This window comes from Akebia trifoliata, chromosome 9 (assembly GCF_017979445.1).
Source record: "Akebia trifoliata isolate Shusen 1 chromosome 9, ASM1797944v1, whole genome shotgun sequence".
NCBI classification, from domain to species: Eukaryota; Viridiplantae; Streptophyta; class Magnoliopsida; order Ranunculales; family Lardizabalaceae; genus Akebia; species Akebia trifoliata.
The window spans coordinates 7,728,646-7,755,581 of record NC_141383.1 but is presented as its reverse complement, the minus strand read 5'-3'; the positions used below and the strand labels follow the sequence as shown (position 1 = coordinate 7,755,581).

Genomic DNA, 26,936 nt, shown 5'->3' with positions numbered 1-26,936 from the left:
GTTTTTTGGCAAAATTAAAATGACCAAAACATGCTTCTATCAAATTTTGATATTTGCTTATACAACAGAATATGATTTATTCATCGAGATTCAAAATTATATTTCTGTCATCACAAAAAGATTAACCTCTGAAATAACTATTGAATATAGTAAACAAATTCCCCAAAACCTGCAAGTTTTCTGAGATAGCATCCTCTGTCCAATCCAATGAAACTTGATAACATTGAAATCCTCATCAAAGCACCAAGGCCAATCTCAATAATTAACCACATCTTTCAATTCTTCCAAAAATCGATTTCTTTCTATCACTAGGCATGGCTCATAATTCTCTGAGAACACTGAATTAATATCTTCCCCTTCACAATTGCATATAATAGACTATTTAGTCTTAAGAATGCTAGTTTTAAGAATGTGATGTAGGATAGAACACACAAACCTAGAATTGTTAACAATTTGGTTCTAGGGTGAAAACCCAAGAACTAAGAGTAATGAAGAATCTCTAAGTCGAGCAAAAATCTAGGTTTGAGATTGATGGAAATCAATCGCAAACCCTAAAATTAAAAACCAATATCAAGTTCTTATGCTCAAAATAAAAAATAAAAAAACAAATAAAGGAAAGAAGTCTCTTCTTTTTCTTTTATTAATTAATCATAAAAAAAAACTAACTCCCTGAATTTGTTTATTGGAGCTCCTTATATAGATAACTCCATAACAACTTAGAAACCTTCTAAAATGCTACAAAGTAACTTCCTAATCTATCTATAACATATTACTAACCTTCTAATCTTATCAGAACTCAATTTGAATATCTAAAAAGACTTCTAATTATAACATAAAGAATAAAAACGAATTTTAGAAAAGTAAACATAAAACAAATTAGAAACTAACTAGGAAAAGAAATTTTCTAAAATTGAAATAGTAACTAAATAGTACTACTTAAGCAACTTAAAAATTAGAAATTCAATAAGAGAAAGAGTCCTAAGAGAAGTTGGACCAGGTCTTGTGGACCAATCAAAGCTTGGGTCAAGTTGACTTGGTCAAACAGAGTTAACTCGATCAAACAGAGTTGACTCAATCAATGCTACTGATTTCTTTCTTCGATGCATCTTAACTCAATCATAAGCATTGAGATAAGTGTCCGCAAGCCTATCTACATAAAAATGAGTGATTGCCCTTATCTGAGTCTTACCATTGAACCTAAGAGCAAACTTCTAATGCATTCCACTTATTAAACATGGTTCTATGTACGGCCTATGACCCCTAGATGCCAAAGGTGTCCTTCGGGTGATCACATATGTCCTATAGGGTGGAAACAATGGGGTCGACCCATGGATTTTCCTTCCTTTGCCACACCTATGTAACTGAGGTTCATTAATATAGTAGCAAACCGCAAACTGGTACAAACAGAACCAGTTCATGGTAGGTTCATCAAAAATAGCGAACCTGACGAACCCCTTATCTTGGTGAATTTTAGAAATGCCTCCATGGTTTGGTCAATATTACAAATACCCCTTTGTTTTTAAATTGATAATATGCCCCCTAACCTGAGTCTTCTTCTATGGGATTAACATAAATGACTTAACTATCACCCGCCAATTACCTTTACAAACCAGGTTCATTCAAGAGTGGCGAGCCATGAACCGCAATCTTGAATTCAGATTAGGCGAAGCAACAAACCAGGTAACATAGTGCCACGCTGAGAAAGCACACACTAACTGTAAATCTTGAGACAATGTTAAAGCATCAATTTTGCATTGTCCAAAGTCAGAAGAAAAAAAATATATGTTTCCCATAATGAATATGTAAACATTCAAGATAAATTGAGTGGAAAAAAAATAATGATATATCATTTTAACCACATTGAAGAGAAATGGAAGGATTTACCAAACAAAGGAAAAAACCCACCTTGCCGCTAACACACACAAAATCCCCCTCTTTGTGCTTGGATTGAAGACTTCTAAGAAAATGTTGATTTGTAAAACGAGCACCACGAAAGAACTTCTTCAAATGCAAATAAATTTTCTTTTTAATCACAATATCATGATCATCACTCTTGAATCCGTAAGTTTCCACATTGTTTACAATTTCACAACCCACGACAACCTCAAGGAATGAGAAAGAAGAACTAGCTCTAATTCCCCTGCGTAAACAATGGAAATATGTCACCAAATTCAATATACAAATGGATCATCTTTTTTATTGGAAAAATGAAAATTATATTGAAAGAAAGGAAATGGGACCATGGCCCAACAAATAAATATACAAGAAAATACGGACAGGAAGTGATAGAGCATCTCACATTGTATTTACTTTTTTTTAAGTAAAATATTTATTGAAAAGGAGGAGGCCAAAGTGGCTGCCCAATTGTACAAAAGTGGGGGCAACAGACACAGACTAAGCAACAAAAAGGCTAACTATAACTCACTATCAAGGCCTGAGAATGAGCACCATAGAGAAAAAGGCAAAATATAGAAGATAGAAAGTCCAAAACTCTAACTCGTAAGTGTTTATTGTGTTAGTATGTAATAAGGTGACAATGTGAACCAAATATCATGTGTCATGCATAAAACACGACAACTCCTTGCATTGTGAAAAGAAACAATTAACTACTTACTACAAGCTAGTGATACAATGAAACCTCTAAATTTAAGCCAAAGAAACCCACAATGGTGGGAACATATCCTTAACACCGGTGGGTAACCCGAGGCTCTATAATAGTATAATGCAAGGAATCGAAAAGATGGTACAGGCAAAGTAAGAGATAAATCTTCGACCAACATTGAACTCAACATTTCCTAAAGGGAAATATCGAATAAACCTCATGCAAGGTGCTAATCTAAACAATCCCAATAATCCATAAAATAGCATAATGAAAAACCCTCAAGGTAAATAGCATTTCGTAAGAAAATGTGTGGTAATGCCATAGATCTAGGATAAAACCTCCAAAAGAGATAGAGGGATAAAGAGCTTTTACCGCCACACCAACTTTGTGTGTAAATTCTTTATTGGCTTCATATGAATTGGGCCGCTCTAAAAACATATTGATGTGAAAAAGAAGCTAGAAAAAATTTGTTGGGATTTTTACTTGAATGACAAGGATGGTTTAAGGAAGTTTCATATGATGAGTTGGCATCATATGTGTATAACTAAGAAGCAAGGTGGTCTTGGCTTGGGGAAGTTAGGGTAGATGAATTTGGCGCTTCTTGGTTTGTGGAGGTTCAGGAAAGAGGAGGATAGTTATAGAAAAAGGTTATTGCTAGTAAGTTTGGGTACAGGAGTTTGGGTGGGTGAATATAATTGTGAATGATCTTTATGGGTATGGGCTTTGGAAGGGAATCCTCATGGTGATGCCCAACTTTCAGATGAGAATGAGATTCAAGGTGGGAAGAGGGAATAGTACTTGGTTTGGGGAGGACTATTGGTGTGGGGATATTCCTTTCTCGGAAAAATTTCCTTTTCTTTACGAGTTGTCTGCAAAGAAAGGGAGAGAGATTTCTTCTTTCAAATTGGGAGGAGGTAGAAATGAAGCTTGGGATTTTGCGTTTAGGAGTTTTAAGGATTGGGAGGTGGAGGAGTTGGGGAGCTTGTTGAGGTGCATCAATGCGATTAGTGTTGAGATTGGTACTAAGGATAAGAGCTTGTGTTGGTAATAATGAAGGTGTTTTTTTTTCTATGTGTTCATTGTACTTGTTCACTTGTTCTCCCATATATGAGGTCTTCCCAACTTCAGAAATTTTGGGACCTAAAATCCGTTCCAAGATCTTGTCTTTCATTTGGTTAGCGGCTTTGGAGACACTACCTATGTTGGCTCAACTTAGCAAAAGAGGGCTCGTGCTCCCCAACTTCTGTTGCATACGTAAACAAGATGGAGAATCACCAAGCCATTTCCTTCTACAATGTCGCGTGGCGAAACAGATTTGGGATCATTTTTTCACCTTGTTCGATTTATCGACTTGGGGCATCTACTTTAGCCAAGTGAAGCGGATTTTGTGAAGTTTAACGTCTTTTGCCATCTGTTGGAGTATATGGAAGGCGCAAAACAATCACATTTTTGAAGGGAAAGAGCTCCTGATCAAAACATTGTCCTTTCAATCATGTCTCCTTTGGCTTTTTTTGGGGAAAAGTTTTAAGGTGTTCAGGGGATTTTCTTTGTGGATTTCCTAGTAAGATGGGATAGAACTTGTAATTTAGTTGTAGAGTAATCAGTCTCAGTAGAGGTTTTCGAGATCTTTTTTCCCCTTTCTTTCTTTTTTTTTTTTCTCTTGGTTGTTCAACTCGAACACCTTGTATCTTCTTTCATTTTTTAATAAATTTTCTTTGCATTTTAAAAAAAAGTCTCAGGCTTATCAATTAATCTACTCAAGAGCAAGGTATTCGGGGTGGGCTTTGCCCCTAACCTCTTCCATCTTGCGGGGTCCTTGGGGTGCTAGGCGACCTCTTTCCCATCTTCTTACCTAGATCTCCCCCTTGGTGCACCTTATAAGAGTTCTACCAATTGGATATGTGAATAAAAGTTAAGTCCATTAGAAATTAACAATCTAAACCTAGAGGGATTTGAGGACATGGACCTCTTTTTCACGCATTTGTTCGTTGTGGCTTCAAAAAGCCTATTAACTTTGGCCTGCATTATTAGCCCTTTGTATCTTTGTCTTTTCCCCAGAGCTATAGTTTTTCGTCTAATCTATGTTTCGTTTTTTGCTACAATTCTATTTTGTTTATAAAAAATCTCAAATTCCAAAACAATGACCCAAATATATAGAGAAAAAAAAAAAAGGAATTCCATTATCTTAAATTCCAATATGAAATGTCACACATTCAAAAAAAAAAATGAGAATACCTGGAGGACAAGACTTCCCCTATACAGATCAAATATTGTCCATCCTCAACTTCACCCTGAGCATTGTGTAGATCAGCATATGATCGAGGAAAATGGTGTAGCAATTTCCGCAACTACAAGGAAACAAACAAAATAATGAAATATCAAGTCGCCCTGACAATGATTAAAATATCACCAGTTTTTGCTTGTTTCATGCTATGTAACAATATCTCACCGTATGAAAGCCGCATTTTTCAAGCTTATGACAATGCATGTTACTTATTCCTGGTATACTGATGAGCGGTTTGTCAAGAATCAACTCAATCAATGACGCATTCTGTTGCAAACTGGGAGCCAAAGTGATACAAGAATCATTTGCAATAGCATTAGAAATTGATTTCTCTTCGGTATCCAAATCCTTGGATTGCGGGTATAAAGGCAACACATTTAAACTTTCTTCCCTCAATGAGGATGACTTAACATCAACGGGAGGATGCCATGAAGGCCATGTTTCACTCAGTCTCTCTCGTTCAATTAGTTCCCTGCCTATAGAACTAGGGAGATATCCATGACAACTTTGAGCTAATAAAAGGTCCCTCCCTTCCGATTGCCATGCTATCTCATCATACAATAAAATAGGTGACGAACTACCAAAAATGATAGATGGAAATCTTATATATGCCAATGAGAAATCAAACTCATCCATCACATTTGCACCAGATTCTCGTTGTGCTCTTTCGTTCTCAAGTAAGTCTTCTACATTGTTAAAACCCAGCAAAGCTGAGACCTACAAGGAAACAAAATACAATCATACAATTCTTATTTTAATTATAAAAAAAAACATTTGATATTCATACATACAAAAAATAAGCCCCTTCAATACCCTTAACAGAAACAAATATCCATTAAGTTCATTCAATAAGCATATAATCAGAGCGTTTATCAAGAAACATTAATGAAATACTAAAGTTTACCTATGCAAGAAGTTCAAATTTGAGGATTAAAATTATATTGATTAATTAGCCCTAATTAGGCTTTAAAGCATTACAAGGTCTATGATGAGAAAAAGACTAAAAAGGACATACTAAATAAGACACCTAATAATAACAGAATTATTTAACACTCCCCCTCAAGTTAGTACGTGGAAATCAACAACACCCAACTTAAACAAGACACCTTCAAAGGCAGTTTTGCTAACACCTTTAGTAAGAAAATCAGCGAGTTGTTGAAATGTAAGTACAAAAGGAGTACAAATCTGTCCAGAAACAATCTTTTCTCTAATAAAATGGCAATCAACTTCAATATGTTTCGTTCTGTCATGCTGAATCGGATTTGCTGTTATGTTAATAGCTGATTTATTATCGCAATAAAATGAGAATGGGACTGGCACAGGAAGACACAAATCCACTAGTAAGATCTTCAGCCACAACAACTCACACACTCCAAATGTCATAGCTCTATATTCAGACTCAGTACTCGATCGAAAGACCACATCTTGCTTCTTACTTCACCAAGTTACCAAGTTGCCACCAACTTTAATACAGTACCCAGAAGTAGATCGTCTATTAATCACTGAACCAGCATAATCTGCATCTGTCCATACCTCAACACAAAAATGACCATATTACTGAACAAAATGCCTCAATCAGGACATCCCTTAAAATATCTAAGAATGTGACAAACAGCAGTAAGATGAGATATTCAAGGCGAGTGCATAAATTGACTTACAATACTAACAGCATAGGTAATGTCAGGGCGAGTCATAGACAAGTAGATCAATTTTCCTACAAGACGCTAATACTGGCCAATATCCAACATCCAACACACACTCTCTCAGAATCAGCCAACCTGTGATTCTGCTCAATAGGAGTATCAGCTGGACGAGAACCAAACTGACCAGAGTCACTTAGTAAATCGAGGACATACTTACATTGAGAAATAAATATACCAGAATGGGACCGCGCAACCTCAATACCCAAAAAATAACGAAGATGCCCAAGGTCCTTGTAGAAAAATCCGGAAATCTGATCTCATAGAATCAAGAAAATGGGATATTCTTCTTGATTATTCTTGATTACTCTTAACTTTCTAGAATATTCTTGTAATGTTCTACAATAGGATAGTTGGTTTATTATTCTAGAATATTCTTGAAGTTCTAGATTATTCTTGTAATAGGATAGTTGGTCTATAAATACCACTATTGGGGCATTTGTAATGATTATCCAAGAATTCTCAATAAATTCAATTTTTCTACATGGTATCAGAGCACTAGGTTCTGATCTAGGGATTACCTATGGCGGGTCAAAATCCGTGGAAGACGGCTTTAACCGGTGCGACTAGTAAGGACTCAGTGGTGTCAGGGGAAAGCACCACAAGTCCGAACCCGAACTCCTCCATCTCATTTAGTGGTTCAGAAGGGTCCACGAATTCGTTCCAATTAAATATCCACCGTCTAAATGGAAAAAACTACACGGAATGGTCGCAAATCGTTCGTTTGATTTTGGAAGGCAAGGGGAAGCTTGGATATCTGACAGGAGAAGTGACAAAACCTGCCGATGTAGATTCGACTCTCAAGACCTGGAAATCAGAAAATTCTTTGATTATTGCGTGGTTAGTGAACTCAATGGAACCCGCAATTGGCAAGCCCTTCATGTTCCTGCCGACGGCCAAAGATGTTTGGGAAGCAGTCAGGGATACGTATTCCGATCTAAAAATTCTTCGCAGATTTTTGGTTTAAAATCCAAACTTTGGCACGCGAAACAGGGTGACCGAGATGTAACCTCCTACTACAACGAGTTGATGACATTGTGGCAGGAGTTAGACCTCTGTTATGATGATGTCTGGGAGTGTGCGAATGATAGTGTCCGGTTCATGAAACGACAGGAGAATGATCGTGTATTTATGTTCTTAGCAGGACTTAACAAAGAATTAGACGAGGTGCGGGGCCGAATTTTAGGGAAAACTCCTCTGCCAACAATTCGTGAGGCCTTCTCAGATGTTCGGAGAGAAGAAGCACGGCAGAGTGTGATGCTTAACAACAAATCGGTTCCTAGTACTACTAACTCGGAAGTAGAAAGTTCTGCCCTTGTAACTCGAGATTTTCAGGAGGAGGTGAAGAAGGATGGTAAGCGTTCTGAACGGCCGTGGTGCGATCACTGCAAACGTCCGTGGCACACACGGGAAACCTGTTGGAAAATTCATGGCAAGCCTCAAAACTGGAAGAAGAAGTCTGGTGGAGCGGGGCGTGCACTTCAGGCCAGTGTCTCGGATCAAGAGCAGCAGTCTTCTTCAAATTCGTTTCCTTTCACCAAGGAGCAGATAGACCAACTGTACAAGATTCTCGAGTCTCAGAAAAATCCTACTTGTTCTTTGGCTCAAAAAGGTAATTACCTGAAAACAGCTCTCATTGGTGTCAACCCTGATCGCACCTGGATCATCGATTCAGGTGCAACCGATCATATGACAGGGTTGTCAAATCTTTTTTCTTCGTATAATCCTTGTGCAGGTAATCAGAAAATTAAGATTGCAGATGGCTCTCTTTCAGCCATTGCAGGAAAAGGTTCTATTATAGTATCTCCATCACTCACTCTTCACGATGTTCTTCACGTTCCCAAACTTTCCTGTAATCTTTTGTCTGTCAGCAAGCTAGCCCGTGATCAAAATTGTCAAACTAATTTTTTCCCAACTCATTGTGTGTTCCAGGATTTGACCTCGGGGAGGATGATTGGCAGTGCTAAACAGAGTGGAGGACTCTACTTCCTTGATGATGGATCTGAATCGAGGCGACAATCTCAACAAATAAGTTCCTGCTTTGAATCTATTTCTGTTTCCAATAATAATATTATGTTATGGCATTTAAGATTAGGTCATCCAAGTTTCAAATATTTAAAACATTTATTTCCTAAGTTGTTTGGCAATAAAGATCCATCTATGTTTCATTGTGAAATATGTGAATTTGCAAAACACCACCGTACATCTTTTCCTTCACAACCATATAAACCATCAAAACCTTTCACTATTATTCACAGTGATGTTTGGGGTCCTAATAAGATAAGTACACCTTCTAGCAAGAGATGGTTCATCACATTTACGGATGATCATACTCGACTCTGCTGGGTGTATTTATTGAAAGAAAAATCAGAGGCCGAACGCGTTTTTAAAAATTTTTACAATATGGTGCAGACTCAATTTCAAACTAACATACAAGTTTTCAGGAGTGATAATGGGAAAGAGTATTTTAACACGACCTTGGGAAATTTTTTTCTTGAAAAAGGAATAATTCATCACAGTTCTTGCATCGATACACCCCAACAGAATGGTGTTGCAGAAAGAAAAAATAAACATCTGTTGGAGGTGGCTCGTGCATTACTTTTTACAACTAAAGTTCCCAAGTATCTATGGGGAGAGGCTGTTTTAACTGCTGCGTACTTAATAAACAGAATGCCCTCCAAAGTTTTACAATTTCGAACTCCTTTCCAAGTTTTCACAAATTGTTTTCCAACTACTAGACTTTCTGCTGATCTACCTCTAAAAATATTTGGTTGTACGGTTTTTGTTCATGAACATCGAAAAATTGGAAAACTTGAGCCCAGAGCTATAAAATGTGTCTTCATTGGTTACTCCCCAACTCAGAAAGGCTATAAATGTTTTGACCCGATATCGAAAAAATGTTTTGTCACAATGGATGTTACATTTTTTGAAAAACAACCATATTTTAAGGATATTCATCTTCAGGGGGAGATTTTTAAGGAAGATTCATTTAACTCGGGCAATGTTTTTCTCTCAGATGATGTGTTTCTCTTGCAAGAATCTGAGTCTAGTATCTCTGCACCTACAGTAAATGGCCAAGATTCATTCCTTGAAAATCCTCCTATTATGAGTGATGTTTCCCCTGAGTCTAGACCTACATTTGAAAAACAATTTAAAAATCAGAATTCTGAACAACAAATTTTGGAAACCGAAAATAAGGAACAACCTACTATAATGTCACAACATGATAATAGATTCAAGGATGGTGACCGAACTTGGAAAGGGATTGTTTACTTGAAGAAGAATCATAAGAAAAGGAAAGACGAATTGACTCTACAGCACAGCCATGATTCTGAACCAAGGACGAATCAACAATCTGAGTCTGTTACAGGTAATTCTCTTTCTCTTTCCAACAGTCAGTCTAAGCCTTCTGATTTAGACATTCCTATAGCTCTTCGTAAAGGGGTTAGATCTTATACTAGTCATCCACTGTCTAAATTTGTATCATACTCGAAATTGTCATCATCTCTTGCTGCTTTTACCTCTCAATTGTCCAGTGTAGAAATTCCTAATAGTGTACAGGAGGCTCTAAAGGTTCCAAAGTGGAAGGAAGCAGTACTTGAAGAGATGAAAGCTCTTGAGAAGAACAATACTTGGAGTGTTGAGGCATTGCCAGCTGGGAAGACCACTGTGGGTTGTAAATGGGTCTTCACTGTGAAGTACAACTCTGATGGTTCAGTGGAAAGATACAAGGCTAGGTTGGTGGCAAAGGGATTCACCCAGACATATGGCATTGATTATTCTGAGACTTTTGCTCCTGTTGCAAAATTAAACACGGTGAGAGTACTTTTATCTATTGCTGCTAATCTGGACTGGCCCTTGCAACAACTAGATGTGAAGAATGCCTTCCTCAATGGTGACTTGGAGGAAGAAGTGTACATGGATAGTCCGCCGGGCTTTGAGGAGAAGTTTGGCTCAAGAATATGCAAACTAAAAAAGTCCCTGTATGGTCTCAAACAGTCTCCAAGGGCTTGGTTTGAGAAGTTCACACAGTCTGTCAAAAAACAAGGATATTCTCAAGGACAAGCTGATCATACCTTGTTTTTCAAGTTTTCTCATGAAGGAAAGGTTGCTGTGCTAATAGTTTATGTTGATGATATTATTCTCACAGGTGATGATGTGATCGAAATAGAGAGATTGAAGAAGAGCCTTGCTTTAGAATTCGAAATCAAGGATTTGGGAGCACTAAGATATTTCCTTGGCATGGAAGTTGCTCGTTCAAGGAAAGGAATCGTTGTCTCTCAACGAAAGTATATTCTTGATCTTTTGAAGGAAACCGGGTTAAGTGGTTGCAGACCGGCTGAGACTCCCATGGATCCCAATGTAAAGCTTTGGGAAGAGGGAAGTGTTCCTGTTGATACTGGTAGATACCAGAGATTGGTTGGAAAACTAATCTATTTATCTCATACTCGACCGGATATTGCCTTCTCTGTCAGTGTTGTTAGTCAATTTATGCACGCACCTTATGAAGAACACCTCGAGGCGGTCTACCGAATTTTGAGATATTTAAAGTCTACTCCTGGAAAAGGTCTGTTTTTCAAAAAGACAAATCAAAGGAGTGTTGAGGTATTTACTGATGCAGATTGGGCAGGTTCAGTGAATGACAGGAGATCTACTTCAGGGTATTGCACCTTTTTGTGGGGAAACTTGGTTACCTGGCGAAGCAAGAAGCAAAATGTTTTGCCAGAAGTAGCGCAGAGGCTGAGTTTAGAGCAATGGCTCAAGGGATCTGTGAGGTATTGTGGATATACAGAATCCTCGAAGAACTCAAGATGACTGTGGAACTTCCTCTGAAGCTGTACTGCGACAATAAGGCTGCAATAAGTATTGCTCACAATCCTGTCCAGCATGATAGGACGAAGCACATTGAGATTGATCGACATTTCATTAAGGAAAAAATTGAAGCTGGAACTGTTTGCTTGCCGTTTGTGCCTTCTAGTCAGCAAACAGCCGACATCTTGACTAAGGGGCTTGCTAGACCTAACTTTGAACATCTGATAAGCAAGTTGGGCATGATTGACATCTATGCACCAACTTGAGGGGGAGTGTAGAAGAATCCGGAAATCTGATCTCATAGAATCAAGAAAATAGGATATTCTTCTTGATTATTCTTGATTACTCTTAACTTTCTAGAATATTCTTGTAATGCTCTACAATAGGATAGTTGGTTTATTATTCTAGAATATTCTTGAAGTTATAGATTATTCTTGTAATAGGATAGTTGGTCTATAAATACCACTATTGGGGCATTTGTAATGATTATCCAAGAATTCTCAATAAATTCAATTTTTCTACAGTCTTTAATCTCAAATTGACGTCCAAAGTTTTTCCCTCGGCAATGCCATCATCATCATCTCCAATAAGAACAATATCATCCACATAAACAATCAGAGCAACAATTTTGCCTTGGGAGTGACGCAAGAAAAGAATGTGATCAGCAGAACTCTAATGGAACCCAAACTAATGCATGGCCTTAGTAAAACATTCAGACCATGCACGAGGAGACTGCTTCAAGCCATAGAGAAAACGGCAAAGACGACAGACATGTGCAGGAGAAACAGATGTAAGAAAACCAGGAGGTTGGACCATATAGACTTCTTCCTAAAGATCACCATTGAAAAATGCATTCTTGACATCGAACTGAAAAAGATGCCACCCTCTGGTAGCGGCAACAGAAAGGAGAACGCAAATGGTGATCATCTTGGCAATCAGAGCAAATGTCTCTTGATAATCAATCCCATAAGTCTGAGCATAACCCTTGGCCACCAGACGGGCCTTATAACGAGCAATAAAACCATCTGGATTATGTTTAAGGGTGAAAACCCAGCAACATCCCACAGCTTTACTTCCAGGTGGGAGAGGAACAATTTCCCAAGTTTGAGTCTTTTCAAGAGCAATCAACTCATCAATCATAGTTGCTCGCTACTCAGGATGGATAATAGCATCTGCAACAGTAATAGGAAGAAAATTAGCGGAAACAGAAGCAAGAAAACTCCAATAGGAGGGTGAGAGTGAAAAATCAGATACATAATTAGAAATGGGATAAATACAAGTGCGCTTACCCTTACAAATGGCAATAGGACGATCATCACAGGGAACTAAAGGAAACGGAGCTGGAGGCGAGAAAGCGAGCTGGTCTGGCATAGAAGTGATGGTAGTATCACGTGGACGCCGAGAGTAAACCTACAAGGAAAGAGGTGACAAACTGACAGGGGATGGAAAAGGAAAAACAGATAAAGGAAGAGGAAAGGGGACACGGAGGGGATCATCAGGGGAGTCTAAGGGAAACCACTCAGATTGAATGCCAACAGACCCATTGTAGTATGGGGTATACTCAAAAAATGAAACGTCCCAAGAAATGAAACGCCGTCGAGAAAAATGACGATAATAACAAAAACCTTTCGGTGTAGAGGAATAACCCAAAAAAATACTTTTTACGGTCTTAGGGTCAAATTTAGTACGAGTTTGGTCAAGAATTTGAACAAAACAGACGCACCCAAACACACGCGAAGACAGGAAAAACACGGGACAATCCGGATAGAACTGAGAAAGAGGGATGGTAAGCTGAAGAACCCAGGAAGGGGTTCGATTAATATGGTATACAGCAGTAAGAACTACATCGGCCCAATAGGATTTTGGCACGTTCATACCAATAGAGATGGCACGGGCTAACTCTAGAACATGACGATTTTTTCGTTCTGAACAACCATTTTACTGAGGGGTCTTAACATTAGACAATTGATGCTCAATGCCAGACTCTAAACAAAGTTTTAAGACCTCACTATAGGTGTACTCAGTTCTATGATCAGAACGGAAGGTCTTCACTGTACAACCAAATTGAGTATGAACCATAGCAAGAAATTGCTTGAAGATCCCACAAACTTCACTCTTGTGTTTCATAAGATAGACCCAAGTAGTACAACTGTGGTCATCGATGAATAAGACAAAATAGCGAAAACCAAGAGTAGATGTGACTGAGGAAGGACCCCACACATCTGAATGAATTAGATCAAATAAAGCAATTGCAGTAGTATTCATACTAACAGGATAAGAGGAATGCACATGTTTAGCTAATTGGCAAGTTTCACAAGAAAAATCAAACAACTTGTTGTTATTAAATAAAGCAGGGAACATGTGTTTCAAATAACCAAAGAAAATATGGCCTAAGTGTAAGTGCCAACGCATTACAAGAACCTTATAAGACTGGCTCCTACTACTAGTAAGTTGAAAAACAGAATGGGTACTAGGTGAACCGGGTACATCCAAGAGATACAATCCATTCACTTCACGTCCAGTTCCAATCGTCCTCTTCGACCCCAAATCTTGAAAGACACAATGAGAGGGATAAAAGATTACACTGCAGTTCAAATTTTTTATAAGACTACTAACAGATATAAGGTTAGTAGTAAGTTGAGGAACATGTAGTGTGTTATTTAGGGATAATGAAGATGTAACAGGAAAATGACCTTGACCAGCTATAGAAGATAAAGAACCATTGGCCAGACAAACCTTGCGATGACCAGAACAAACACTATAGGTTTTAAAAAATGAGGAAGTAATGGTCATGTTATCTCAGGCACCAGAATCAATGATCCATGGTGAGAAAGTGGTGGAAACATTGAGTGCAGATGCAATGGTACCTGAGTGAGCGAAGTAGAAACCGACTGAGATGAAGTCTCCATCTGATTGAAAATTTTCCCAAACTTGTCAAGCTCGGCTTGGGATAAAGATACCGAATCCGATGAGGAGGTAGTAGTTAAAGAAGGTGCTAAATTAGTTGTCTGCTGAGAGACTACATGAGCTGAAGATCGTTGGGACTGTTGACGGTTCTGATTAGAACGAACATGAAGTGCATAACGAGCCTTCACATGACCCAACTTTCCACAATGATCACACTTATATTGTTGACGGGTAGGCAAAAATTCACTGGGGGGCTGTGGAGAAGGTAAGCGAGCAAGTATAGCGGAGTAACCCCCTGAAAAAAGAGGTAGGACAGCTGCGCGACGACTCTCATCAGCCAAGACATAAGAATATGCAGTCTGTAGGGACGGAAAATGATCCATACCCAATAAATGAACTTTCACATACCCAAACTCATCCCGGAGACCCGCTAGAAGCTGAAAAACCTCGTTCTTATCCAGAATTGACGCATACAATGTCACATCAAGAGGGTCCTTCTAGGCGTAGGACTAGGAATAAAATGTCAACTCTTCCCACCAAGCACATAGCTGTGATATATAGATAGTAACAAAAGAGTCACCTTGCGAAAAACAAAAAATCTCACGCTCTAAGTTAAAAATCCGGACATTATTTTGACGTTAAGAGTAAATGCTCTATATGGAATCCCATATCTGTTTTCCTGCCGAGGAAAACATAAAACCGACTGCAATGTGTGGTTGCATAGATGTAACCAGCCAAAAACAGACCATAAAATCATTAGCAAACCAATGGGAGTAAGAACTGTCAGTCTGTACAGGTTGTTTGTTCGCCCCTGTGAGGTAATCGATCTTCCATTTTTCACCAATGAACATTTCAACCAATTGTGCTCAAAGGAGATAGTTAGGACCATCTAATTTCACGGTAGTGATTTGAATACCTGGAAAGTCGGTTGAATGAGAAGGAAGACCACTCGATCCATTACTAGTACCAGTGATCAAGGAAGAAGATGACTCAGAGGCCATCAAATAATCCGAGTACTTTGGTTTGAAGAGAGTTCAAGTAAGATGAGGGCACGACTCCCTAGGATAAAATGATCGCAACACCCTAAAGGTGACAATGCACGATTGAAAGAGATGTAAAGACTGATTAACCACTGTTGTGGGTGACCCAAGTAATCATTACCGCAAGTGTAGGGAATCAAGGAGCAAGACTAATGTGAGAACAACCCCAAACAACGCCCTGCTGTAATCAAAAAATTTCGTAGGTGTTCAAAAACACTATCAGCACCCTCATATAACCACTACGGTGATCAAAAAATCAAACAATAGCCACCTACTGTGCCTCGCAAGGTAGAGCAGTCACCTATTGGTGTCGTCTGCTCAAAAAAGATCGAAAAAACAGCCACATGTTATGTCGCACAGGGCAGAGCAGCCACCTACTGGTGTCGCCTGCTCAAAACTCAACCACCTGCTATGATTATAAGACTCAGACAGACACCTGCTGTGTCGCACAAAGCAAAGCAGCCACCTATTGTGTCGAAAAAGTAAGAAAAACTCACCTGCTGTGATAGCAAACGTCGAGGGTGCTACCTTGGGTGTCGCAAGGCCCAACTATAGTCACCTTGGGTGTCGCAGGGCTGAGATACAGCCACCTTGGGTGTCGCAGATCCTAAACAGCATCGTTCCTGTGAGTACTGCCTGATTGCAAGCTTTGAACAAACTTTAACTCCCTATCGCATATTGTGATTAGGGTGTGCAATGACAGAGAACCCCCGTAGGTGTAATATGAGTTGAAGACGGGAGGTGTAGGGTGTTGTTTTAAGGAAGAATGAGTCGATGGAGTTTGTAGTAGAAAAAGAAGTTGGAGTTCGATAGAGGTAGAGAGAACAAAGCTCTGATACCAAGTTAAAATTGAGAGAAAGATTTTTTTATTAATTAAGTATTACATAATCTAAGTAGAAGAAAAGACTAAAATGGACATTAAGACTTATTTAACAGTCTTAGTGATAAAGATAATGATGTAAGTTTAGAAATGTCAAATGAAATAAAATCTTATTTAAAATCACTTTCTAGATATTATATAATTGAAATTGGTAGTAGCATAGGACAAATTAGTGTAAATACATCAACTTCATTCAATAACAAGTCTCAAGCATTAGCAATACTTAAGGGTAAATGACACCTCAACCGATTGGAATGAGCGGTTCCTCTGGATTGAATCGCTATTTTGAGTAACTGGTCATGGATAGAGATGAAGATTTCAATATTTTGGCCTAGTGGAAGGCATAGGGAATCAAGGTTTAATGTACTTTCTACTATCATGGCTTAAAATTTCATTCCGTTTCATAATGTTACATACAAAACATTTCGGAATTTTTGTTAAATGAGACAAAACAACATCCAAAACGAAACAATAGGGTTTCGGTGTTTTTTTTCCTGATTTTTCTTACTCTATAGATCTACAAGGGAGATATGGAGAGAAATAGTGACCTAGCTGGCAAGGGCATCGGAAGCTCAAGGCATGTCATCACCAATTTGTCGTCTTGTTATTCTTCCTTCTTCCTTCTTCCTTCTTCCTTCTTCCTTCTTCTTCTCGTATGTTAGTGAGGATTTTGGGGTTTTTTTTTAATGCACAAAGAATCTATTGACCTTGGTCTTCTATGAAAGAATAAGTCATTTAAGGAAAGACCATATTTTGGTTAACTATTTTAGAAGCCCCTGCTTTTTTAAGTGATAACATGCTCATTGACCATGGTCTCATGTGAAAGACTATTGTAAATATTAATATAATGTTCTGAATGCTTCGAAATCGTTTCGATTTTTGAAAAAACGAAACTCCAAATCGAAACGAGATTTTAAACCTTGTCTGCTATAGCTTCCAAATCAACTTTTAGCGGAAGTAAGCATGTATTGGATGACCACTAAAATCGATTGACACCACAAATGGTAGAATGTTGCATTTTCTTTCGGGATTGGTGGTGGAAGATAGAATACAAGCTTTAGTAGTTGAAGAAGACACTGAAAATGAAATGGATAAAATTGAAATAAGATTAACGTAATTTTCTAGTTGTTAAGATATAATTTTTTTGTATTTTCTTTTTTTGGTAGAATTGTGCAAATGATAAATAAGTTAGTAGGTGCCAACCTAATTGGGATACTAAACTTATTGTGATGCAACCCTCACCCCACTATTTTGGTTTTTGTTTAACTATTACGAATTTAAAATGTAAAGAAATGATTAATGAAGAATCTATTTTTTTTATTAAATAAAGATGTTTTATTTATTTGAGTACATTTTTAACATTATGTTAGTAAAATCACTTTTTAATTTTGAGTTTTTATTTGATTTTAAATTTGAGAAATTATGTTCACAAGATGTTTTACGATGAAGTCTTTACATCATGTAAAGATATTTTTTAAGCTAAAAGCTCAAACCTGTGACAAAGCCCAAACTCAAGCCCAGTCTGAAACCCAAAATTCTATAGGTATCGGGATGGGCTCAAGCTTTGGGATTTTGTTTCTGGCCCAACTCGAAAAAGGCCTAGCCCAATTTACAACCCTACAATAAGCTCACAAACTTCGAATACCGCTATGGATGTGGGGTACAGCTAGAGGAAAATCCAATAAACTTGTGAAGTGTCTCTTGTTAGAAATTGCTTCAATGTTCCTGAGGAAGATGGGGCACCACTAGTATGATCACAAATGTGCATAGATTTCTACATATCCATTTTGGTAGGCAAAATAGCCACATCTTGCAAAGTATCCCAAGCCTAAAGGTGATTATCATTGAGATGTGCAAATTGTGATGAAGACATGTTCATTGGCCTGTCTAGCAAGTCCTCAAGAAAATGGGCAAATTACATAAGAAACTTGCAATAGTAGGTCCCACTAGCCCAATGAGAAAATGAGATCCAAGAATGAAAGCTTTGTCGACAGGAGTTAAATGCAACTGACAACTCGTTAGTCAAAGTTTTACGGAATAAATAAAAGCCCAATGCGATTCAAACCAAGTTTTGGGGGGGATGCTAGATAAGGTTGTCTTGGGTTTTCATGGGCACATGGAGATGGGCCTCATGACTGTGTCGAACTAGGAAATCAACACCATGAAACCCCTTATGGCACTAAGGATAGGCATGTCACATGTGTACTCATTATGCCCCCCGATATACCACCAACATGAATGCAAAGTTGTGCTTCCCTCATATGGTCCCTACGAGATGATTTGGCTATCACAGACCTCGTGGAATGCATGTGCCTCACTAAGGACTGCTCGATGCACATAGACTGAGTTGTCCCTATCAAATGGCATTGTAACAGAGTATGGGCGATGTGCGTTAGCATGCTAGAAATGGACCCGATATGGCACAATAACTATGTCAGATGTAGATATGCATCATGTGAAGCTCATGTTGCCTCGACACTTGAGCTAGGGTCCAAGGACATAGCATTTTGTAGGAAACCCTAAGCATAGCTAACATTTGTGCATGTTGTTTGGAGCATAAGGATTCATATTGGGAAGTGGGAATATTTAGGAACTTGAGGCTTGCATTAGTGGGGCCGCAACTAACGTGCCACATGGTCCCTCCGTTGTTGAATCTACAAAATGGTAACAATCAAGCAGTTGCAAACTTATTTTGGAAACTAACGCGGTCACGAAGAAGATGAAACAACCTAGTACGGCGCATCCAAGAAGCACTAAATCACATGCAACACTATAAGAAGTTTAGGAATTCTACTATTAGGTTTAGATGATTAACTAATTTAGCAAAAAAATATAATTTAACTATTTTCGTATATTCTACATTCACAATTTTTAGCAAAAAATGTTTTATTCATCACCATCATCAAAGCCAGCTAAATGAATCTTTTTCCTCCATTTCACTTTGTCAAGATCCACTTCTTTTGCTATTGAAAGAGTGTTTATATCTACTTTCCCCATTTTCTTTTATGACGTAGCAGAAGCATGTGAATCAATGGATTCAATAGGTAAATAAGCAATAGCTTGAAAGAAAATAAAGCAAAGAGCTAGAAAGGAATTAAGAGGGAAAAGACAATTGAATTGAGATGTCTAAAAGTCTATTCCTAGGTGTTTTGGGGAGTTCCTAATCTATGTTTCGAGTTGAATTAGAGTACTACAATGATAACTCTAGTTATATCCTTATCTTTCTTTTTTCTGTTTCTTTAATTCTCTGTTTTTCTTCAACGCCCTCTCACCACTAACCCAATCTTCTAGCCATATAACACCTTCAATCAGTTAAAATTTAGTTCGCTAAAAAATCTGTGAAAATACAGAAACAGATCAAACGTTAGGTCAAATTACAAAATCAGATATGGTTTTAAAATATTTGCATAACCTGAAAATTTTATCCGTCTGGCATCGATCCTTGTTGTCCAGTTGACGATACAAGGTTAGGTGAGTCACCCAATCATATACTTCTCTATCTAATTTTCTGTTTTTCCTCTAAGATCCATTCGAACCAACCACAAAAGCTGCTGCCCAGACTTATGGCCAGCACGTTTACTTCAGCCTTCCAAATACTATCCCATAATCCAAACCTTAATTTTTAAGTCCTACTAAAAACCCTTCATGACTACTTAGCATTAAACCCTTCATGAGTAAAACCAAACAATACAGTTCAGAAAATGTGCAGGTGAAAATCAAGGAAAATAGGATAGGAAGTTGTTCCTTAGTCTGCCTACCTTGAGCAAATTATACATAATTCATAAATAACCATTAAAAAAATAACATAAAGAGGGCTTCTTTTATATGGGAAGACGCATTTAAATAAGTAAAAGCAACATAAACTACATCTGGTTCCCAATAAATATAAAACCATACCTTATTAAGCAACTTTGACCGATCTGAAATGCTAGATGTGCCATAACCATTCACTTCCTCCAACAGTTTATCAGCAAATTTGTGATTTAATAGAGAAGAAAATTTTGAAATCTTGAAGTGGAGAAAATTACTAAACCTGTGAGAAGTAATCAATTAGGTAAGATGAACCACTTTTTCACTTCTGTGCTTAACCGTAAAAACAGAGAACTAGGTTACTAACCTATCAAAAAAAGAACTAGGTTACTAATGTAAAGACCATGGAATCATTGTATGTTCAAAGATCCCAACTCTGAAAGTTCCACATGGAAATCATCTAGAATCACCAATCCCTGAATCAACTTGCCAAAAATCATCCTGATGTGAGCATTTTTCATCATGGGATTGAAACCTGATTTTTCCCATGGGCCTATCTCATGATGAAAATTGCTCAAAGCCAACGGCTAGAAATCACCAATCATGCTGACTTTTGGTGTGCACATCCAGAAAGGTGTGGGCCAAATTTTCATGGGGTCAGTGCACCGAAAGGGTGTGCCATTAACATTTTTGTAGAAGAGGATTATTGAATACGACATCCTTCTCCTTAAATATTTCTTAAATAAGCGTCTAATATTCTACCTCATATTTCTACCAACAGCATTCTGATAGCCTCTTTTGGCTTCAAAATATATTGCACTTTTCAAGTTCTTCTCATTAAAACACTGCAAAGGAAAACAAAAAAAAGAAATAAAAGTTTAAAAAGAATAGTTCACTTAAGGTATAACAGACCACATGACATATGGAAAACAAAAATGCCAATGTCTAAGATCATTGGTAACTGAAAACAGTACCGATTACGCTATAACTTCAAATTGATTGATTCTTTGTAGTATTGGCAATTGTTAACTGAAAACAGTACCGATTACGCTGCCTTACCTTTATTTTACCAAGGATTATGAGATTGTAAACTTCATTATCTGGTTAACTGAGAAAATATTTGTATCCTCAAACAACACTGTAGGCTCGGAATTTTGCAGAATACGACACCATAGGCTCAGAATTTTGACGAATAAAATTAATGATTTGGCTGTTATGGGCAAATCATTAATTTGAATGGGATACCGAAAAGTTTGGAAGTAACTCTTATGGCACAGAATTTTTTTTTTTTTTTTTATTGGAGTGGGGAGTTGGATAGATAAATGCATAATATATTAATGTGGTCAAGGTGACCAACAAGAAAGGTAAAAAAGCAGCAAGGATTTACAAAGGATCGATACTACGAACCCAATAAGATTTTTAAAAGGTATAGGCTTCAAGGGTGGGAGGGAAATAGACATCAATTCTGAGAGACTGGTGGTGCATTCATTTATTCTCTATATTGACTAAAAAATTATTAACGCGGAACTCAACCGATGATGAGAATTACTACAATTTTATTTCGTCAGTGGTGAAATCTTCCCAGTCGAGGAAAATTGATGGGGAGATCAAATCTTAAAGAGTAGATTTTAATTGTTATTTAGATTTTTGTTCTAGGGCCTTATTTTTATGTTTTATTGGCCCATGGTTTTAGTATAATATTTAGAGACAGTTTGGTAACTTTAGGATGTGTTTTATTTAAGTTTATTAGGGTTGAAAATTTAGAAGAGAGAAAGTTACGAAAATTAGATATTTTAGTTCTATTAGGACTCTTGGTTGATTTGCTTTATTTATAGATTGTATTAGGATTTATTTACAAAGAATGAATGGAATAAACAAGAAGTTTATATTTTCGTTGAAATGGTGCATTCAAAATGGTTGATGCCATTGAAATAATTGGGATGATTCCAAGGTAAATATCATTTTTTTTTTCTTTTCTTTAATCCTCTTATCATCTATCTTCTTTTTTTATTTGTGTCTAATCCTTTCTAAAACCCCACCCAAAAACTTTTGTTTTCTTGATTTTTCAAGAAATCTTGAATTCTTGATTATTAACTTCTTCAAGTCTTGGATTCTTGAATCTTGAAACTCCTTTCTTGATTCTTGAATCTTGAAACTCCTTTCTTGATTCTTGAAATCACTTTCTTAATTCTTGATTCTTGATTCTTGAAACGTATAAACCTTTAACCATTTTCTCTATCTTACAATAATTGAAATAAAATTTTCATCTTACCTTTTGGGTTTACCCTATCCTAACCCAAATCGTAAAATGAAAATTGTATTTCAATTATTGTAGGATAGAGAAAAAGCTTAAAGGTTTGTAGGTTTCAAGAATCAATAATCAAGAAATGGTTTCAAGAATCAAGAATCAAGAAAAGGGTTTCAAGATTCAAGAATCCAAGCCTTCAAGAAGTCAAGATTTCTTGAAAATCAAGAAAACAAAAGGAGGTGTACTGGAGCATCCTTACTTAAATAGTTTATTCAATGTTAGCGCATCCTATTAATGTAACTTTTGAAGATTCCATTATCTAGGGGTCAGAAATTCTATCTACAATTTTTTCTTTTTTCTTTTTTTGGTGTGTTGGTGTTGATGAAAATGAAGCTATTGACCCTCATATTAAAGAAAATCATTGTTGGCTTTTTGTGTCATACAAAAAAGTGGTAAGATCGTTCACCCACCACTTTGTCTCCTTATTCCATGTCTATTGGACCCTTTACTTTCATATACTCCTTTAGTAGCTGGTCCTTGCAAGCATTTACTGCAATAGTCGGTATCCTCTGGAAATAGCTACCGTTTGTAGTTTTCTAAAGTATTTGGAAAGGGAGAAATGGTAGAACTTTTGAATGAAAGAAAGAGAACCTACATAACTCTATCATGAGGTGAAAGTAAACATGTTCCCTTGGTCCAAGATCCATAAATATGTTAAGAGATTTTATTAGAGGATTTTGTGTTCAAGAATGACTAAAATATCAATTACCTTTATTTTATTGGTAAATATAACTTGTCCAAATCTATATAATAAAACACAATGGTTGTCTTCCCCCAATGTTTATCCCCATAAAGAGTGGTTGAGATTCAATCTCGCACGCTTCTTAAGAAATTTATTCCATTTTCTCGCCTCCCATTTCTAAGAATGCTTCTTCAATTTTATTGTCTTTTCTCTTTTACCCCGTTTCCAATAATATCCCTCCAACTTTATTGTCTTTTTTTTTCAGCAGAATTTCATTAATAAAAGAACGCAAGGTTGACCAAAAGGGCCTACCCATGCTAAAACAGGTACAAAGGAATTAATCTCTTGCAATACAACACACCCAATCCCACCTCCCAACAAAATCCTCAAATAAACCCCTCTAACTCTGTTGTCTTTTCTCTTTTCTCTTTTCTCTTTTCTCTTTTCTCTTTTCTCTTCTCTCCTCTCTTTTTCCAATAATACCCTTCCAACCTTATTGCCTTTACTCTTCTAGCCTTTTCTTCCAACAATAGCCCTACAACTTTTATTATATTTCCTCATTTACCCCCTAAACACCGAAGCGGATGACCATGCCATAAGCACAGGCAAACTCTAGCTAAAGTAATGTTCCTCACTAGGCAAGACTAGTAGCATGAAAATCTAACTAGTTGCATAGGATACTAACAAAAACACTAGCTTTGGCAACCATGAACTATCAAAAGCTCTAAACAACATTTAGAGCTTCCTAACAAAAACAACAAAGTCTGGAAGCTTTGTTATTGGAAATAATCTAGTAGTTTTCTAGTAATAGCTTTTTTTATTTATTTCTTATATGTAAGGGCAATTTTGTCTTTTTACTCTTTTTATTAATATTATAAATTCCTGCTAAGATCTTAGATTGAGACTTGACTTGATTCTTCTCAAATTCCTCTTAGTATCATAGACAAGGAATTTCAACCCCCTCCCTCTTTATTCCTCTTGGTTTCCATGTCATACTACTCATCCATCTCAACATCCTTAACTTTCCTACACATTCCATGAACATGTTGGACAGTAAGATCCAGCTTCACCATCAAATTTCTCCATGTATGTTAACATCCAAAACAAGGCTAACTCTATTATTCCCAAGCAAATAACCAGGGTAAACAACAAGAATGCTTAAAATATATACCATGTGTGAAAATTAAATAGTAAAAATATATGTCAATATACCAAGTTACATGATCGCACAATTGAGCTTGCATATGCCATTTATAAGGCATGTCTATAGAGCTCACTGAATGAACAGAAAATGCATAGATAATGGAAGCATCTAACCTGCAGAAACTACGTTTTGTCAATATTTGCTTCATCAATAAATAAATCAATAAGCAGAATAAATAAAATCAAAAGTTGAGAATTTACATTCCACAAAGATGAGAACGATATAGCAATTATAGTGTCTATGTATTGCCAATAGGGAAAAGCGCATCTACTAAAAAAATCAGAAACCCAAAGTTTGAACAACAAACAGACTGTCCTTGTACTTCTTGAGTCTTGGCCTTTTCTGTATGGTAACAAGTTAATGCATCAACTACAATGCAATTCTTATAACCACTAAAGTTCTCCATCTCCTTCACAGTACTACTGAGTGTTTTACAATGCAGTACTAAGAGTTGGCTGGTTGGGATTTCATACCCACATCTTTTTCTCGGTAATGCAGGGTTTCCCCATGCCCTTCTAGGATGGGACTATTCCTTACGGTCGGACGCCGCCTGTCGCTAGCATGGTCAACGAGTCGGGGTTCAAGAATAAGTTGGCAATGAGAAAATTCAGTAAAATCAGAGAAAAAAACCGTGAAAAATCAAGCTAGGGTTAGGACCATGTAATTGCCCAATAGGTGGCCTTTTCATATTATATAATCAAACCCCATGCTAAACTACCATAATAAATCACCAAACCCTACATTCGTATCATCCATGCATCCACAACACATAATGAAAGGTCCACAACTGTGTTACCGAGTACACTAATATAGTGCCAAACCACGAACCCATAAAAACTGAACCAGTTCAAGGTTCGGTTCATAGTGGGTTCGTCAAAAAAGTGAACCTAACAAATCCCTTGTTTTGGTGGATTTTAGAGATGCCCCCGCACTTGGGTCAATTCTAGAAATAACCCTTATTATGATTTGGTCAATATTAAAGATACCCCTTTGTTTTCAAACTAATGATATGCTCCCTTGACTTGAGTCTTCTTCTATGAGATTAACATAAATGACTTAAATATCCTCTACGAACTGGGTTTGTTCAATAGTGGCAAACCAAATACCGCGAACCCGAATTCAAACCAAGCAAGGCAACGAACAAGGTAACATTGGTCTACAACGCATTCAATGTTTATATTATTTAAAATATAAAAATGTTACAATCATGAGCGCAAGATAAGATTCATCAACCGATCAAAATCAATGTCATCCTCACTATTTACCACTACATCAGTAAAATGGTCACAATCATTTTCACCAAGGTCATTTTCTCTTACTAGTTCATCAAGGTCAACTTTCATTTTTCTCGAGTTAATCAAAACTTTCGTGATTTAATCATATGATGTTCATGATTTAATTGCAAAGATTGTAAAAGTCAAGACTTATTGAAGAAATCGTGACTAAAATAGTGGTTAAATTGGTGCAGGAAAAACTTCACAATTTAGTCGCAACTTTGTCCGTAAGTCGCAGAATTTGGCTACTATGGTCACCAGTTTTACCATTAAGCCAACCCCCTGAGGATATGTCATACCTATATTTGGAAAAGCATTTTATCAAATTTGCAAATGTTCACATGCATCCATATGAAAGATATAACTCATAAAAGGGGGCACAAGCTAATGTGTGGGATGGAAGTGAGAATAACACCAAAGAATACATCATTAATCATTGCTAATAAATCAAACCGACACAATCTTGATTCAAATTTTATTTAAAAAAACATTAAACACAATTTCCATTCTATTCATACCCCACAATTATCAACCTCCCTAACCAGAAACTAAGATGAGAGGGGAATAAATAACGCAATTAACGATTCAAAAAGTGATTGCTAAATTGAAGAAAAAAAGTGATTCAAATCATAAGAATATGAGGAGGAATATTAATCGTGCAGAAATCTAGATAATAAAACAATCTTCCAAATTGTTTGTAAATAAACAAACCCTAGTCCAAAGGAATTTCAAGCAGAACCCTAGTATCAACTCCGTATTCAAGATGATTAATTAATGTATCAGAGGAACATAGAAATATAGATAGAAAGAGAGATACGGTCTTCGGAATGACGCTGGAGTCTGTGGGGGTGATTCAGAAATGCAGCTGAACTTGAAATGGAGCCCTAGAAATCTGCGATAGTAGAACAAGAGCTTCGTGATTTATCCCGACTAACACAGTACACAGATAAAAGTAGAGTTGGGAGTTAAACTTAAGAGCGAGAGAGACGTACAAGTCGGAAGAGCGTCACATGTTCTTCGCTACACACTACTAGTGGTTGGGTGTGTGGCTTCTCGGTAGGAACTGGGATGTTATCCGAGCATCCTTACACAAGTGACATGTGTGGTTTAAAACATTACTAAAATGTACTTGAGGAAGCAATTTCTTTCTTCAATCCACGTGGCAAAACATAAAGGTGCATCTACTTCACTTTGCAGGGGTGTGAAGGATATTTTTCGAAAAAAACTAACACGTGACAATCTCGAGAAAATTTTGCCGAACGATCAAATTATAGGACAACATAGCCATATTAGTCGAATGCCTGAAATAACAGAGAAGGATAAGAAAGGTCGAATTCGTCTGTAACCAAGTTCCAAGGGAAAGTACTTGAAGTATAGAGTCACGAATCACATAAAATAAGGAGTATAATTATATCCACGGAAATCAAGACAAAACTCTAAACAGGTGCAACCATTCAAATAGAAATCAAAGAGAAAATCTAGGAAGATCTAAG

General features: G+C 37.1%; 1 protein-coding gene across 6 annotated transcripts in view; it reads right to left on the bottom strand.

Annotated features, from left to right (window-relative positions):
- LOC147394230 (DEAD/DEAH box RNA helicase family protein) overlaps positions 1 to 26,570 on the bottom strand; it is an 82,258-nt gene extending 55,688 nt beyond the window's left edge. For 2 of the 6 annotated variants that reach the window (XM_086454431.1, XM_086454429.1), the window contains exons 1-8: positions 26,436 to 26,570; positions 26,261 to 26,335; positions 24,178 to 24,282; positions 20,738 to 20,820; positions 20,123 to 20,258; positions 5,052 to 5,603; positions 4,838 to 4,950; positions 1,906 to 2,140 (exon numbers count right to left, since the gene is read on the bottom strand). In XM_086454431.1, coding sequence (XP_086310557.1) covers positions 1,906 to 2,140; positions 4,838 to 4,950; positions 5,052 to 5,603; positions 20,123 to 20,258; positions 20,738 to 20,820; positions 24,178 to 24,216 — 1,158 coding nt within the window. In that variant the 5' untranslated portion in view covers positions 24,217 to 24,282; positions 26,261 to 26,335; positions 26,436 to 26,570. Of the gene's footprint in view, positions 1 to 1,905; positions 2,141 to 4,837; positions 4,951 to 5,051; positions 5,604 to 6,544; positions 6,596 to 20,122; positions 20,259 to 20,737; positions 20,821 to 24,177; positions 24,283 to 26,260; positions 26,336 to 26,435 lie in introns of those variants that run through there. The other 4 variants (XM_086454432.1, XM_086454430.1, XM_086454433.1 and 1 more) reach the window with 4 other exon arrangements.
- Positions 26,571 to 26,936: the final 366 nt, after the last annotated feature.